At 46.2% G+C, this 18,506-nt stretch overlaps 1 protein-coding gene across 2 annotated transcripts in view; it reads right to left on the bottom strand.

Moving 5' to 3' along the window:
- LOC311237742 (glycine--tRNA ligase-like) overlaps positions 1 to 18,506 on the bottom strand; it is a 60,521-nt gene that overhangs the window by 21,950 nt on the left and 20,065 nt on the right. Inside the window, exons 12-16 of one of the 2 annotated variants that reach the window (XM_084325718.1) lie at positions 12,018 to 12,164; positions 11,695 to 11,837; positions 9,531 to 9,640; positions 9,143 to 9,236; positions 8,692 to 8,882 (exon numbers count right to left, since the gene is read on the bottom strand). In XM_084325718.1, coding sequence (XP_084181844.1) covers positions 8,692 to 8,882; positions 9,143 to 9,236; positions 9,531 to 9,640; positions 11,695 to 11,837; positions 12,018 to 12,164 — 685 coding nt within the window. The remainder of the gene's footprint in view (positions 1 to 8,691; positions 8,883 to 9,142; positions 9,237 to 9,530; positions 9,641 to 11,694; positions 11,838 to 12,017; positions 12,165 to 18,506) is intronic. The other variant, XM_084325719.1, reaches the window with a different exon arrangement.

The following is an 18,506-nucleotide window of genomic DNA, read 5'->3' as shown; positions in this document are numbered from 1 at the left end:
TCTACTCTATGATGATCGCCCAACGGCGCGCGGAGACTGGGGTGAGTTTTAGCGTGTAACGTTACCGTCTTCGATACTAACTGCTATTATCAACATTTGACCCACATTAGATGATTGGTATAACGCTGCCCACGGAATTATAAACGCCCCCTCGCCCATCCGGTCAACATCAGATGACGTGTAGTAACTTCTAGAAGTACGTCTAGTTGGAATTTTTTATATCGCGCTGATTGCCATCAAACTGTATTTCATCATCAATATAATGCATTTGGGGCTATATATCACGTTCTGGAGAAAGCTGCAGAAAGAGATGAAAACATACTTATACATTAGACCATACTTTACTATGAATATGTGAATGAAAAAGTTTAACGTTGCTACACAATGAACAATACATATAGGACTTTGAATGGGCCCTAATAATGGCAATGTAGCAATAGAATTTAAAAAGTTATAGCCCTGCAAAGAAGGGGAATTTCTCCATAGACAAATAGAGCTGGCAACCTATGGTATATCATGAATTTAGCCTTAGGCAATCAAAGTGTTAATATTGTGATATTATTCAGAGTATACTCCAGTATTCTGCCTTTAATATTGTGATATTATTCAGGATAATCCAGTATGCTGTGGATCTCCGGAGATTAGGACCAGACCCTTTGTTCCCAGAGCCCAGGAAAAGACGACGAGGAAAGAGGGCTGGGATCCGTAACAGGCTGAGATCCAGACGCCACCGTACACCACTGCCCAGTATATTGCTAGCCAATGTACAATCAATAGACAATAAACTGGATGACATCCGAGCAAGGATTCAATATCAAAGAGACGTTAGGGACTGCAATGTCCTTTGCTTCACCGAAACATGGCTCACACCGGAGGTTCCAGATCACGCAATTCAACCAGCGGATCACTTCTTTATCCATCGCAAGGATCGGTCATCAGAGTCCGGTAAACAACGTGGAGGAGGTATTGCCTTCATGTTTAACAAAAATTGGAGTGATCCAACGAACGTGAAGGAATTATCCAACCACTGCTCCCCAGAACTGGAATATATAACCATCAAGTGTCGTCCTTTCTTCCTCCCGAGGGAGTTAACGGCGATCGTCCTGATCGGAGTGTATATTCCACCGCAAGCCAGCAACAAGGTTGCGCTCTCCAGACTACACGACGAGGTAAATAGAATACAAGTGGCTAACGTTAACGCCGCCATTTTAGTACTGGGAGATTTCAATAGCGCCAATCTGAGAAAGGTATTGCCTGACTTCTATCAGCATGTGACTTGCAACACCAGAGGCGGTAACATCCTAGATCACTGTTACACGCAATTTAAAGGTGGCTACAAGGCTCATTCTGATAGTGGCTTTGGTAAATCAGATCACGCGTCAATTTTTCTTTCACCAAAGTACAAACAGAGAATTAAAAGTACTCCCGTAGTCTCGCGAGAGGTGCAGAAATGGGATCTGACGTCAGAAGAGACGATCCGGTCAGTGTTTCACCACACAGACTGGATTGTGTTCCGCGACACAGATAACATTAATGCCTACACGGAGACAGTGCTGGACTATGTTTGTACTAGGGTGAAAGAAACAATCCCCACTACCAAAATGAAAGTTTACCCAAATCAAAAACCCTGGGTAGACAAATCCGTCCGTGAAGCTCTGAGAGAGCGCACCAAAGCATACAATGACGGCCTAGTGGCAGGCAACATGAATGACCACAAGGTGGCGCGACACAACGTAAGGAGGACAGTGTCAGAGGCCAAACGGCGCTACAAATAAATAAACTAAATAAATAAATAAATAAATAATAAATAATAAACTAAATAAATAAACTAACCTACACTGTAGCACTCAACACTTTGATGAACATTGTTGCTCAGCTGATAGAGTTGTGCCCTTCCTGATGGCTTGTCGTACAGAACTTGTAAGTCGCTTTGGATAAAAGCGTCAGCTAAATGACTAAATGTAAATGTAAATGTACAGGGATAAAATTGAACTCCAGTTTGAACAAGCTGACTCTAGAGCTATGTGGCAGGGGCTCAAAACGATGACAGACTACAAAGGCGCCTCCCTCAAACTGAACAGTGACATCTCCTTAGCAAACGACCTCAATACCTTCTATGCGAGGTTTGATGCTGGTAATAACAACACCAGCTCACAAGCCTCGGCAATGGGGGGGGGGGGTCGGCTGCTGATGGAGGCGCAGTGTTCAGGGTAACAGAGCATGAGGTGAGGCGGACCTTTAAAAAAGTGAATATCAGGAAGGCAGCAGGTCCGGACGGCATCCCCGGCCGCGTCCTAAAAGTCTGTGCCGACCAACTGGCCCCAGTATTCACTGACATATTTAACCTGTCCTTAGAACAGGCTGTCATCCCCACCTGCCTGAAGAAGTCCACTATTATCCCTGTACCCAAAAAATCCAAGCCTGCTTGCCTCAACGACTACCGCCCTGTAGCTCTCACCTCCATAGCCATGAAGTGCTTTGAGAAGCTAGTAAAGGGCTACATCTGCTCCTCCCTCCCCATCAACATGGACCCCCTGCAATTTGCATACCGCCCCAACAGGTCCACGGAGGACGCCATATCCCATGTGCTGCACACAGCAGCATCACACCTGGACAAGAGGCAGGGGAACTATGTGAGAATGCTATTCATCGACTACAGCTCGGCATTCAATACCATAGTCCCCTCCATACTCATAGCCAAGCTCAGGGACCTGGGCTTGGGCTATGACCTCTGCCAGTGGGTCTTGGACTTCCTGACTGGCAGACCCCAGGTGGTGAGAGCAGGCAACTGCACCTCCTCATCCATCACCCTCAACATAGGGGCCCCCCAGGGCTGTGTTCTGAGTCCCCCCCTCTACTCCCTGTACACACACGACTGTGTGGCTCAGCGGAGTAGCAATACAATCGTCAAATTTGCTGACGACACAGTGGTGGTGGGCCTGATCTCTGCCAACGACGAGAGGGCCTACCTGGAAGAGGTCAAGGTCCTGGCGGGATGGTGCCAGGAAAACAGCCTCTCCCTGAACGTCAGCAAAACAAAGGAGATGATTGTGGACTTCAGGAGGTCGGGGGTCAAGGACTACAGCCCCCTCAGCATCGACGGGGCACCGGTTGAGAGAGTCAACAGCTTCAAGTACCTCGGAGCCTACATATCCGAGGACTTGACATGGACCACACACATTAACAGTGTGGTGAAGAAGGCACGACAACGCCTCTACTTCCTCAGGCGCCTAAGGAAGTTCCAAGTCAGCCAGAAGATCCTTAAGAACTTCTACTCATGTACAATAGAGAGCATCTTGACCGGCAACATCACCTCCTGGTTTGGGAATAGCACTGCAAAAGACCGAAGCAGACTACAAAGAGTGACACGTTCAGCCGAACGCACAATTGGAGGGGGGCTCCCCACCCTCCAGAACATTTACTACAAGCGTTGCAAGGGCAAGGCTAAGAGAATCATTAAAGACTCCAGTCACCCGAACAACTGCCTCTTTGAACTGCTGCGGTCAGGCAAGCGATACCGGAGTCTCAAGGCGAGCACAGAAAGACTCAGAAGTAGCTTCTATCCCCAGGCCATCAGGCTGCTAAACGAACAATGAATGAACACTACACAACAACAACCACCAAACGCACATAGCACACACATCCACACGCACACACTCACTTTAAACAAACACACTGTAGCACCCACTCCACACACTTTATAGCACACACCCACTTTAAACAAACACACTGTAGCACCCACTCCCCACACTTTATATTTATGGATGAAGGATTGCACTACAACTCGTACACCTTACTGTAAATTGTACCTAAAATTGTACCTCATCCCATTTCTGCTTTGCACTAGATAGTACTGTACATTAGTACACTGCATAGTATTGTGTATTGTATATTATATGGTAACTCAGAACATTGTACATATGTCTATACCGAACACTGTGACCTCATTTTCTTCTTCTAAATTCATGCTATATTATGTTATTATGTTATTTGATACTATCTTGTCTAGCACAGTCTCTGGAGCGTAACAGTAAGAAGCATTTTGTATGAAAGTATTCTGTACTTCTGTATGACAACTATTAAAGAACTTGAACTTGAATATTGCGATATCATTCAGGGTACTCCAGTATTCCGTCTTTAATATTGTGATATTATTCAGGGTACTCCAGTATTCTGTCTTTAATATTGTGATATTATTCAGGGTACTCCAATATTCTGCCTTTAATATTGTGATATTATTCAGGATCATCCAGTATGCTGTGGTTAATATTGTGATATTATTCAGGATACACCATTCTGTTTTTAATATTGTCATATTATTCAGGATACTACAGTATTCGGTCTTTAATATTGTGATATTATTCATGCTGTGATGTGAACGTTAGTTTACCTTCAATGGAGAAGTGCATTAAATAATTTTTATGCAAAAAAAGTGTCCTCTGTTCTTTCATTTCAGCATGGTCTATCACAGAACACGTTCCATTGTGGGCAGAGCGTATGCTTGGTTTCATTCCAGCCTTGCCTAAACACCAGCTGATGATTTCACTAATTGGCTCACCTCTTCAACTAACTCACCTGGCAATGTATAGTTAAAATGAAAACTTGGCCGATGATGGAATGAGTTTGAGACCCCTGGTCTATCCCTTTCCAATTTTTTTTTTAACTTTAACTTTTTAGTACTTAACACTTTGGTTGCCTAAGGTTAAATTCATGATATACCATAGATTGCCAGCGCTATTTGTCTATGGAGAAAGTCCCCTTCTTTGCAGGGCTATAACTTTTTAAATTCTATTGCTACATTGCCATTATTAGGGCCCATTCAAAGTCCTATATGTATTGTTCATTGTGTAGCAACGTTAAACTTTTTCATTCACATATTCATAGTAAAGTATGGTCTAATGTATAAGTATGTTTTCATCTCTTTCTGCAGCTTTCTCCAGAACGTGATCTATAGCCCCAAATACATTATATTGATGATGCAATACAGTTTTATGGCAATCAGCGCGATATAAAAAATTACAACTAGACGTACTTCTAGAAGTTACTACACGTCATCTGATGTTGACCGGATGGGCTAGGGGCCGTTTATAATTCCGTGGGCAGTGTTATACCAATCATCTAATGTGGGTCAAATGTTGATAATAGCAGTTAGTATCGAAGACGGTAACGTTACACGCTGAAACTCACCCCAGTCTCCGCGCGCCGTTGGCCGATCATCGTAGAGTTGAAATCGTATCATTATGGGATGTAAATTTACCCGGTCCATCTCCAGCTTGTATAATGGTATATACGTCCAAATCATGTTGTTTATCGAGTTATTGGCAATCGATCACTGTGTAGCGTGACGAGCCAGAGTCGCGGGACCTATAGCGAGCGCCCGGAAGTACTACGGACGTAGCACAACCTCTATGCCACTTCCTGTTAAAGCGATTGCGCCGATCGGCCACCAGATGGCGCTCCTGAACCGCCAGAGAGCTCAGTGGGTCCTGCTGGTGGATCTCAGGCCAGCGGAGGGGACATATGAATCCGATCGCAGATTTTTGAAATATTGATATAAGGACGCTGTACAGCGTCCCCCGGCAACTTGAGCATGGCCAGCAATGACGTCAAAACACGTTTCATGGCAGTCAAAGTGTTAAGTACATTTAAAAGTAGGACTTTTTTACTTTTACTCAAGTGTGTTTTTAGCCAGATACTTTGACTTTTACTTGAGTCAGATTTAGAGACCGTACCCATACTTTCACTTAAGTATAATCTCTGGGTACTTTTTACACCCCGGTCCTACGCACACCTGTCTTCATAAATATCACCTTGCTCCTAAGCTTGAGCTCGTGCATGGTTTTAAGTAGTTGCATACCAGAACCGCCCCGATTATCCATATATGGTCATGAAACACCCCCATGGGATGTGAAATAATGGACTGACCCGAGGGAATTGCGTGTTATGGAGAAATACGAGACAGGCTGACAGACATGTACACGTACCGTGATGTCGGATATGATATCTCTTAAAGACCATATTAACTAATAAAGCCCATGCTGGAATATGACTGCCTTTTTCCGTTTTGTTCGATTAATACCCAGGGATTAAAGTTCTCCTCAATTGTATTCCAAATCGCGACGGATTTTCCGTAAATTTTCTACCTGCTGCATATGATTTCTAGAGGCATACAATCTATTTTGATGTCAGTATTGGGTAGCCTATATAAACAATAATACGAGAGCATATACAAGAACAATGAATCTCACTGCCATTTATGATGTAGCCTAAGTATACGCCATGTGTAGCCTGCCTATGTGATAAATACAAACATGAACTTGAATCCCATCGTCATATTTACATAGTCTGTCCACTATGTTTATTACTTTGTTATTCCCCCCCCCCCCTATCTATGTAAAGCGACCTTGCATGGGTCTCTTGAAAGACGCTATATAAAATGAAGCTCTATTATTATTATTGTTATTAAAATACTGTCTTTTACTGTTAGTCTCAGTGAAGTTTCAACGGAGCGAGGTAATCTATTCTAACCAACAGATTGAAGTAGAAAGCATTTCGTTGTGGCCAATGTTATTTGGAAACATGACACAAAATAATAGTATGTCGCTTTTTATTTGAAGCAATATTTAATCGCGTTTGGTGGAGGTGGCTGTTCTGTAACCCCTTTCGTGACTGTGATGCACCGAGTGAATCCACAGTCACTTGCTCCTCAATAGGAAACCAACCTAGATTTACCCTGAAGGACTGGTTCTAACCGAACCGTTCGTTATACAAGAATCACAGAGAAATGTCAAAGGTGCTCACATTTGCACGAGGGTTTCGGACAGAGATACGGGATGGTTTGAAAGCTCGGCGTTGCTAATAAACATTTTAAATATTTTTTATAAACTGGTCAACACGGCATTATTTCCGGCGTTGGCTGCCTGGTGTGATCACAGCGCATGCGCATCATGCACACAACGCCGGAAATAATGCAGTGTTGACCAGTTTATTAAAAATATTTAAAATGTTTATTAGCAACGCCGAGCTTTCAAACCATCCCGTATCTCTGTCCGAAACCCTCCTGCAACTGTGAGTACCTTTGAAACGTCTCTGTGATTCTTGTATAACGAACGGTTCGGTCAGAACCAGTCATTCAGGGTAAATCTAGGTTGGTTTCCTATTGAGGAGCAAGTGACTGTGGATTCACTCGGTGCATCACAGTCACGAAAGGGGCTAGGTGGTTGATGGTGGTTGAGAAGTGAGAGAGAGAGAGAACCCTTGTAAGTTCTCTCTATTTATACACTGTGGAGCGCAGTTCTGGAAGGTTCTAGCCTGTTCTAACCGGTTCTACTATATGACATCATACTGAAGCTTAACTTGAATTACACTATGACACGGCGGCAGTTACACTAGGTGTTCTGCGTCTGCCCCCCCTGCCAAACAAGCAAGCCAACCTCTTGTTCGTGCATGAGCCCATTATAATTACACTACTGTCGCTATTTCACAATGAACTATAATGAATTACGGTTCATACAGAACACGCGCCAGTGTCAGGACTCAGAGTAATGCACGAAAGCTTATTTCCGCGTTGAAACTAATGCATGGACTGAGGAGCGCATATGCCGTAGTAACGATATTCTACCACTGGGCGTCAGCTAAGCATGCTCAGAGCTGTGCGTAGACATAAGCACAAAGTCAAGTTCAAATTGATAAATCCCACACTTTGCTTAGAAATGGTTGTACGCACGGGTTAAGAACATATCTGTGCGTACGCCACGTTGATAAATGAGGGCCCAGGAGTATAACGGCGCGTCAGCCAGTCTAGCTGCGGGATCAAAACTGCTCAGTAGCTCCGTATAAGACGGGAGCTCCTTTAATAGTGACTATTAGACCTACAGTATATAGAACAACTCCTGGGCCTGAATCATTGCCCCAGTCTGGCCCTGCTCCTCTCTGCCAAGTGGCTTGACTGAGTGCTGAACACAGCAGAGGCGGGAACTGTGCACTGGAGCCGTGCGAGTTCATCCAAAATGATCATATCGTATTGGACACAACACTCACTACAGGAGCTTATCCACCGTTACGAATAAAAGGATGTTTTATCAATCGTGAAATTGATTTTAGCCAGAAATTAGTGCATTCCCTAGACTGTAAAGATTTGTGAATTTTCTTTATCTCTCTCCCTCCCTCTCTCTCTCTCTCTCTCTCTTTGAGGCATGCTGTCCAGAGGCAACACACAACTACAGCTATCCAAACCAGTGACATTTATAATTGTTTTGGAATTGCTTGCGATTATGAAAAGGCATGGGGCTGCTGAAGAGGGGGGGGGGGGGGGGGGGTTCATAATAGCGGATTCCGATTGCATAAAAGTTGGAATGAATTGAAAACTAATTTAATTCATTCTAATTAATTTAAACTTTTACTTTTGGATTTGTTCAAACTTTATGTGGGGAAAAAGTGACAGCCCTACTCTCTCCTTATTGTGATGAAAAACACGTACAAAAAAAGAAGAGAGGGCTAGTTGCCATTTAAACTGTTATTTCCTGAAAGATTCTCTCTGGTAAGCACTATATTTAAAGAGGTCTTTCTTCATGGTTAATCATGTGGGGAACACAATTTTACAGATTTAAAACAAATATTCAATCAGTTAATATAGCCCTATTACTCGACAAGGAATCTCTAGTCAAGCATGAAGTGATTTGAATCTTCTACCTCTGCCCTGATCTGCCTCATGGAGTCGCGGTCTCTCAGAGTGGCCGTGTGGGGCTTCTTGTTCACAGTGTCGAAGTCAACGGTGATGCCGAAGGCCACGCCCACCTCGTCCATCCTGGCGTAGCGCCTCCCGATGGAGCCTGAGGAGTCGTCCATCTTGTGGGACACACCGTCTTTGGTGAACGCCTCCGCTGGATGGAGATGAGGACAAGAGGGGTTAAGAGTCGTTCATTGGATTAACAGTCAGCTTAACAGTTGATGATAGGACATTGTTGACTGACCATCAAAGAGGTAATTCATACCTTTACACGTCTATCGTTATATTAAAAGCTGCTGAAATTAAAAAGAAGTCATTCATATCAAACCTTTACACGGGTATCATTATTATAATAAGAGCTGCATGTTAATGAGCTTATTTAATGAGGCACTGAGGCACAGAGTCTCTACTCACAGAGCTCCCGGACGAAAGGCGTGAATTCCTGATTCTGGCTCAGCGGGAGAACGGAGCACTTGTATGGAGCCACAGAGGCAGGGAAGCTGAAATACTACAAGATATGATCAGAAGAGAGGAGTCATCTGAAATGAAGATATTTCACCTTAAAAAATATTCATCATCACATTTTTACATTTAATTTTTTTTATGAAACTACTGGAATTAAACTGAAGTCAAATTAAATTAAATTAAATAATAAAAAATAAAAAGTCATGTAATATCTAGTGCTTCTAATGTTCAGGCTTGACAAAATGTTAGTGGATGAGGATGTGCGTGTGTGTCTGCGTGTGTGTGTATGTGAGTTGGTCTCGTTCAGATTGGACTCCTGCTTCAAAGCAGATCCTACCGTTCTCTGTTCATCTCCGTCTCGGATGCGGAACGAGTGTTCGAAGATGGAGTACATGATTCGTCCAATGCCAAAGGACGGCTCGATTACATTGGGAACAATCTCCTCCACTGTGGGAACAGAGAGAGAGGCGTCTTCCCACAAAAACAAGAAGGCTACCCTGCGCTCACGGGTATAAAGCCAGGCTTTAGAGTCCTCCTCTCTCTTCTACTCAATATTTATTAGAGCCCCCATTAGCTGACACCATAGTGGCAACTAGGGCTACAGTACATTCACACTGATTGATTGACTGAAAACTTTATTACCAGATTGCAGAATGGGTACAATACACTACAGCTCAATACTAACAACTGCTAAGAGGATGCAGACCAGAAAAATACCTTTGTCTTGTTTACACTGCAAGCCTTAGTGCTCAATTCAGATTGTTTGCTTGTATCTGATCTTTTTGGTTTGGCTGTACACATATATATCAGATTCCAGTGTGACCTGGTCACATTCCTGAACTGACCCGCATGCACAAATTAACAGAATATGGACATAATGGTACCAAAGCACCTCAAAGGCACTAAAAAACAAGATTACAAACATCACAAAACAAACTGGTCAGACTACTGCTTGACCTTACTCCTAAAACCCACCTCACGTCCTCACCCCTGCCCATTTTGACAACCTAGGATGGCTTAGAGTAGACGACAGAGTACAGCAACTTGCAATGGGCCTGGTCTACAAGATTACACCACTAAGATTCCCATGTACATGTCGAAATACTTCCCAAAGGTCAGTGAATACAACGACCACAACACCAGAGGGAGTTCCACAAATCATGTTCAACCCAGATTCGGCTCAAACAAGGGACTAAACACGCTTCGCAATTATGCCACAACAATGTGGAACGCCGCACGGCTCACTGCACGTGAGCCGGACCATCAAGACCACCATATTTAATTATTTTATATTTTATCATTTCTATTTTACCTTGTTGCTATGCGGGTGGGGTATTTTTGGCCCCTTGGCTGTGGGTCTGATGGTCGCGGGCTTGGAGTCTTCCTGGTTCGGGTTCTCGGCGAGTCGTGGTGTTAAAGAGGCATAATGCTTTGATTCGCTGGGGCGCCGGACTCGGGGTTCCTCGGGGGATGGGGATCGTGGCTGCCGTGTCTGGAGATGGCGGGGGCTCAAGATGTTCACTATATAGTATATACATTTGTTTTTCTTTTTTCCTGTTCCTTCCTTTGTATATTTAGTTTGTACTATAACCATTTCATTTGTATTCATTGAATTATTAGGCGTCTTGTCATTATGGTTATTATTATTATTGTTATTATTATTATTATTGTTGCTGCTGTGTCTGTCCGGTGATGTCTTGTTTGTTATTGTGGTAACTGTATTGTGCCGTGTTTCGTTTCATGTAAAAAAAGGAAAATTAAAAAGATTTGATCAAAATAATGCGAATCCCTACCCACCTTCAAAACTGCTCTCAAAGAGCACCTACGGGAGGCTGCAATTCTAAACTGGCCCTGGTAAATGTCAAACCAATGTCAAACCCTCCAATGTACAGTTTCTTCCCCCTCAAATGTATATATTCTCTTTTAGAAACTCTGTCTGTAAAGAAACAGTACTGTATATTTGTATATTATAAATGTCTGGATGTAACAGTATGTCATAAATGTTATGATGAATTGAAAATGGGGGACCCTGATGTAAACAAGACGAAAGTCTTTCTCTGGTCTGCATCCCCTTAACAAGTGTGTATTGAGCCATACTGTACTGTACCCATTCTGCAATCTGTTAATCACATTTTCAATCAATCAATTGTGACAAATGTTAATCTAGTGACGTGAAAGTTGCATGAAAGTCTCATGACTGTTCTGACTGAGGTCACATTGCAAAAGATCAGACCTGTATCTGATTTAGGACCACGTATGAAAGTGGGCCAAATCAGAATCGAAAAGCTCAGATTCCATGTGATTTGTGCTGTTCACACTGTCATGAAAGAATCTGATCTGAGTCACATGTAAAACATAAATCAGATTTGGGCCACCTTCACCTGCAGTGTGAACATAGCCTAGCTTTCCTGAAGTCGGACGCACTGTAACAACATACAACACAAAACCCAAGTAACATAAATAAAGGAAAGGAAATTAACTATTAAATAAAGGTATCTCACCGTGTATGGTCTTCTGGAACCTCTTAATGCTGACCATGTCTTTGGTTAGTTTGAAAGACTTGCCCTCGGTCTCAATTGTAAATTCCCTGTAGATAAACACACACACACTTGACCTCCATGCCCATTTTCCTCCTAGGGTGAAGCTAGAGGGTGAGGACATTTTTTGTGGACCAACAGACAGATAGAGTGACCTATAGAGCTGCTGGTCGCAGCTACAAATACACAAATACTGGGCATGCAAAAAGGACCGGAAGTGTGGGGTGCTTAAACACAAATAAGAACTGGACATTTATTCAACTATGACCAGTGCGATCAATAATTACCCAGTCTCACTGAGTAGCTCCTCCTGATCAGTGATGAAGCCTTCGTCACAAATGGCCAGGTGCTCCAGAATCACCTTGGCCTCCTTCTTGTAGGCCTTGCCTATGCCCCCTTTGTTGGGCTCAAACTGGACAACATTTACAACTTTGTGTGAAGATGTTAAGGAGAATGAATGTGAGGGATGGAGATGCAGCTGCTTACTGAAGACACATTCACATATTTGTCGAAGTAAAAAGAAAACATTGTACATTTTGTGTAACAACGATAGCATTTAACATAATCCACTCAGCCATTTGCTGCTGGTGTTGTTTGTAATGTCCATATCTATAATGGAGATTCCATTGCCTGAACACTAACCCTGGTTTGTGATGTTTATATCATATCGTCTGTTTAAACTGGGGAAATCCAGTCTTTTCTGTCTTTTTGTTTGTTAAAATAAGTGGTCTACATAAAATAATAGCTCTATAGTCCGACAGCCATCACTGATATAGACTGTCTGGTCAGTAACATGGGTCTCCCAGTCCCTCTGCTCTGCAGTAAACACTAAATAAATGTTCTGGTATGCTGTTCCCACTTGTGGCGGCACGGTGGTGTAGTGTTTAACACCGTTGCCTCACAGCTAGAAGGTCCAGGGTTCGATTCCCGCTTGGGGACCAGGTCGCTGCATTGCCAGGTACCCAAGTGGGGTATCTCCCGGGCCTTTCTGTGTGGAGTTTGCATGTTCTCCCCATGCTCGCAAGGGTTTCCTCTCCAGAATATAAAACCCAATGGAAAAACATGCAGAACAGATCGCTAACGCTGTCGCATCCCTGACGAAGAAGGACAGGGGCACTTGGATTGGTCCCCGGGCTCGGCCCCACGCCGCAGCCCATGTCTGGTCCCGGCTGCCCTTGGGGGGGGGAAGGACGACGGGATGGGTCAAGCACAGAGACGAAATTTCATCAGCGACCCCAAAGAATTGCATGTGTGTGTTCCTGTGTGTGCCGCCCATCGCATGTGTGCGTCGCTGCATGGCAACATTATAAATGCAATGAATAAAGACTTATTCAAAGTCCAGTTTAATCTTTGATCTTTAAAACGTTATCCAATCAGGAGAGAGAACTCCACACTGCAAAAATGGTCTGACAAAAAGAAATAAAAACAAATATGTGCTTGAAACAAGTAAAATAATCTGCCAGCAAATTTGACTCGACACGATTTCTTGAAATAAGTATAAAAAAAAAATATATATATAGTGTTCTCTCTCCTGATTGGATACCTGTGCGAACGTATAACCAGAATATTTATGTTCCATTTACTGCAGAGTGGAGGGACTGGGAGACCCACGTTACTGACCAAACACTCTATAATCAGTGATGGCTGTCAGACTGTAGAGCTATTTAACACTTATTTTAACAAACAAATACCACCTTAATTAGTGTTTACACCCTTGATAATTTTAATGGATCAGTCAATCAATCAGAAGAGAGTGGCCAAAGAACATTAAATAATCTACTGTACACTGAGTCTGTATCTGATAAAGACACAGTAAGACAATAAGGTGATCAATACCACCGAGACATTGACCAGTGCTCTCAGACACTTCACTTCATAAACGCCTACATCTCCTAAATAGTTGGGATATTTTAGTGTTCCATTTTGTGTTGGCACATGTAAACATCATATTCCTGTTCATAATAACCCAGATAAGCCTTTGATGAGAAACCTGGATGAGATACTTGGCTTATTATGCTGATATTTATTGGAATACTGAGTGTTTTTCTGTTGGGTTTTGTGGTTTATGTACAGTAAGTTACATTTCAAAGGTTAATACTCACACTATTCCATTGACTCATGTCTACGGGATTAATATCTTAATCTTATCTTAATATCACTGGGATATTAAAAAGGCATAATATATATATTATTAAAACAATAATATTAACACAGCAGCCATTTTGCTCTTATGTCATGATCAGGTTGGGATTCATTAGTCAATAAGGTGTTATATAGCGTACTTGCATCGCGTCCCGCTCTTAAGCCATACCGAGATATACCTCATCTCATGTACCTATTGTACTCCATCAACGAAAAAAACAAATACACCCACCACCTGCCAGGCCCCGCCCCTATAGTGGCGTACTATAAAGTACTAGGCGTGGTCACCACTCACTCTTCCTCTAATTTCGTTTCAATCATAGCGGCTGCAAGTCACCCTATGTAACTAGTGCTATGAAAAGATTAGAGAAATTGCGTAATGTTGAATGCTTACCGGAGGTTTGCTTACCCCTGGAATCTTCGGGGCATGTTTCAGCGACACGTCAGGCCTATTCTGATGTTTCCTCGTCTTGTGGCAGCAGATCGAGGAGCAGCGTGCAAGGTTAGGCTATCGAGCCGGCTTGTACACAGGTAGGCCCTGTGTCATCAGGCATTGATGTTGGTGTTAGTAATGCTGTGAAGTGTGTGTCGGCGCCAGGGGCGGGATGGCTTGGTGAACGTTCCCCTGAAGTGGACGGTTTCCGGGCGATCCTGGAGCATGCTGCTAACACTAATGCTACTGCTGAAATGGGTCGTTGTTCTAATATTCCCCGCCGTGGGACGTTGCCGCTTTTCCCTCTTGCCCGGTTCATTAATGAAGGTCAGTCGGTAGCTAATGTGGGGGGTTTTGCTGAGTCCTATTTACCCTTTTTACGGGTAAAAGGGTTGACAACAGGGTGCAGGCCGGGTGTACCGTGGCTAAGTAGCCAGGTAGCTTTGATCCTGTGCCCCGGCGGGGATGAACGATGTCCCACCCGACCGATGCTTGAGAGCGAATCGGCTCGGAGGGTGGCAGTATGGACGGATGAGTGGTATACTGCTGCAGGATGGTTTTTAGCGGCGGCCAGTGTTATGGCTCAGCTGTCTATTTTCCTGTCCACATTGGCGTCGGGTAGTGGGGCTATGGGTCCAGCCGACACTGTAAACATGTTGCATGTTTGTGGTGTTATAGAGATCTTGACTCAGTCGCAAGCTATAGCTGCGGGGAGGATTAGGATGCCATCAATGTTTGTTAATAGGCATGTCTGGTTGGAGCACTCTCCTCTTGTGGAAGAAGATAGATTTTCTCTCCTCACGACTCCTTTTTCCACAGAAGGACTTTTTGGTCGTTCTGTGGAGGCGCAGGCGGTTGTTGATCTGGGTCCCACACCGCCTCACGCTATGCAGCACGGCCTCGTCAACGACTGTGGCGAGGCCCTCGACAGGCGGCCATGTTTCCCCCGCCAGTGGGCGGAGAGTCAACAGGGATCCACAAGGCCGACAGCCTTGGCGGCCGAGGGATCGGCCATTTTGGGTGTATTCGGCTTGGAACAAACAAGCCGTCATCATTCTGCCGCGAGCAGCCCGCTCCCCGTTCAATCCTCTCTCAGTTACCCACGGAAGCGGGGCTCTGATCGTTTTCCTTTGGTTGCGGGCCGCAAACCTTCTTTGAAGCGCATGCGGCCCCACTTTTCTCTTCTCATGGGGACAGGGGCTGACACCCAGTTGATGGCTGAGCCTGGGTCTGTCCGTGAGAATGTTGTGCTGTCACGTGGCTCCTGCACCACACGTTGTGTGATGGGTGAGCCTGGTGTTACGGCTGCCACTATTTACAGTGGTCAGCAGGGGGACTCGAGGCCTCTTTGGTTGAATGCTCAGCAAGGGTTACCCCAGCCTCGCCTTCGCCAGGCGGGGTATCACGCTGATGCCTCCCACTCCCGTGAGAGCGGCAGTGGTCTGCAAAGAAGAGGCGAGCGTGATTTGGGTGATAGCAATATCACTGCAGGGCTACGGTGTGTAGGAGCCCATGGGGTCCTCACGCCTTGCATGTCTAGCTGTAGAAGAGCTCCTCAGCATGCGCTAGAGGGGTGTTCAGGGGGGGGGGTGTGTGTCAACCAGTTTGATGGCAGCTTCTCCCGTATCAAACCGGCCCTTTCTGTTGGGGTCCCCCCTTGAGTGCGTCGCACAGCGGGAGGGACCGGGCCAACTATCTACCGTTCCTTGCCGCCCAGCGTCAGTTGACAGCGGGTGCGCTGTGGGATTATTTTCACATATGGCGACAAGAATGCCGTTTGGAGGGGTGGATAGAGAGAACGTTGAGGGAGGGGCTTGTTTTGCAGTTCGCACAACCCCACCCTCCGTTCTCAGGTTTGGTGCAGACCCTATTGTCAGGGTCAGCAGCAGTGACAGCTCTGGCCGACGAGATCCAATCTCTGTTGGCGAAGCAGGCCGTAGTCGTGGTCCCGAGAGAGGACGCGATGTCAGGCGTCTACTCCCGTTATTTTCTGGTGCCCAAAAAAATGGGAGGGGTCAGACCTATACTGCGTTCAATCGTCTGATTGTAGCGAGACCATTCAGAATGTTGACCGTCAAACTCCTGCTGCTTGCTGTCAGAAGGGGAGACTGGTTCACCTCCATAGACCTGAAGGATGCGTATTTTCACATCCCGATTTACCCTCCTCACAGGAAGTTCCTACGGTTCCTGTTTCAGGGCGTAGCGTACGAGTACCAGAGGTTGCCGTTCGGCTATTCTCTGGCTCCCCGTACATTCACCAAGTGCGTAGCGACTGCGCTGGAGCCTCTACGTCGTCGGGGAATACAGGTTCTATTCTATCTCGACGACATTCTACTCCTCAGCCGGTCGGAGGAGGTTGCCAGGTCTCATACCAGGCTGGTGGTGGAATTCCTCACCAGGCTGGGTTTTGCTGTGAACTGGAAGAAGAGTACGCCTTTTTCCAGTCAACAGGTGGAGTACTTGGGCTTGACGTTGAGGTCAAGGCCCATGATTGTAACCCTCTCGGAGCAACGGAGGGTGTCTATCCTACACGCGCTCAGGGGTTTCCGTCTGGGAGGGACGGTCACGGCGCTGCAAGTGATGCGCCTGCTCGGTATGATGGCATCTGCTCACACGGTGGTTACTCTTGGCCTCCTCTTCATGAGGAGGATACAGAGATGGTTCTTCAGTATGGGAATAGATCCGGTGAGGGACAAATGGAAACAGTTGACGGTTCCTTTGTCGATATGGAGAGATCTCGCCCATTGGAGGAGGCTGGGTATCCTCGCCATTGGGGTCCCCATGGGCAGCAGGCGCTCACACGTCACGGTCTACACCGACGCTTCTCTCACGGGTTGGGGAGGGACGTGTCGGACCAACGCAGTGGGGAGCAGCTGGACGAAGGTCCATGCTGGCCCGTCTACACTGCACATCAATGTGTTGGAATTGAAGGCGGTCCTCCTGGTCCTCAAACGGTTCGACCACCTGGTGGTAGGCCAGCACGTTCTGGTCAGAACGGACAGTATGACGGCAGCGGCGTATATCAACAGGCAGGGTGGGACTCGATCCATCCGCCTGCACCGGGCGGCGGTCGAACTCTGGCTATGGGCATCTCGCAGGCTGCGCAGTCTGAGGGCGCTCCACATCCCTGGTGTGGAGAATGTGGGCGCAGATGTGATGTCTCGGGGCGGTCCTCGTCGCGACGAGTGGGAACTGCGCCACGATATAGTCAGGCAGATCTGGGATTGCTTCGGGGAGGCTTCAGTAGATCTGTTTCCGAGCCGACGCTCTCACAAGTGCCCCTTGTGGTTCTCGGTCAGTCGGGCAGATCATCCCCCCTTGGGGGTGGATGCCTTCTCGATCTTTCCATGGCCGCCCGGCCTTCTGTACGCCTTTCCTCCTATACAGCTGTTGAGTCAGCTGTTGTAGCGGATACGGAGGGAGCGCAGGACGGTGATCCTGGTCGCGCCGGACCGGGGCACGGCAGTGTGGTTCCCGGTCTTGATCCAGCTACTGGTCGCTCCGCCATGGGTTATTCCTTGGTCGGCGACGGCCCTCTCTCAAGCACACGGGTCGCTGTTTCAGTACCCGGTGTTTGGCCAACGTCTGATGGTGTGGCTGGTGAGAGGGTAAGTCTGGAGAGGATGGACCCTTCTGTGGTTGATACCATCCGGAATGCGCATGCTCCCTCCACTGTCGCGCTTTACGCGGGCAGATGGCGTATGTTCCAAGAGTGGTGTAAGGCGGGGGGCTGGGACCCAGTCTCCTGCCCCCTGGATGCTGTCCTTGGTTACCTCCAGTCTCTCCTTGATAGACTGTCGGCGTCGACGGTGAGGGTATATGCAGCAGCTATATCCTCCCATCATGAGGGATTTGAGGGTGATGTTTTGTTCAGCCACCCTCTTGTGAAGCGTTTCCTGCTTGGCGCTCGACGCGTTAAGCCGGTACAACGCTCTTTGGCTCAGAGTTGGGATCTTCAATTGGTCCTCGGTCGGTTGTCCTTGGCCCCGTTTGAGCCTCTTGAGCAAGCGCCGTTGGGACAGCTGTCGTTCAAGACCGCGTTCTTGCTGGCCGTCACCTCCGCTAAACGCGTGGGTGAGCTCTGTGCTCTTTCGGTACGACCAGAGTGCCTGTCTTTTCGTTCCGATTGCGGTGCCACTCTGCGGCCTAATCCTGCCTTCGTGCCTAAAAATATCCGGAGTTCCTTCCGATCCAGGGATAT

The sequence above is a fragment of the Notolepis coatsorum genome (genome assembly GCF_963971535.1).
Source record: "Notolepis coatsorum genome assembly, chromosome: 12".
Classification (NCBI taxonomy): domain Eukaryota; kingdom Metazoa; phylum Chordata; class Actinopteri; order Aulopiformes; family Paralepididae; genus Notolepis; species Notolepis coatsorum.
Note: the sequence above shows the minus strand (reverse complement) of the source record. Positions and strands in the feature narration are given on the sequence as shown.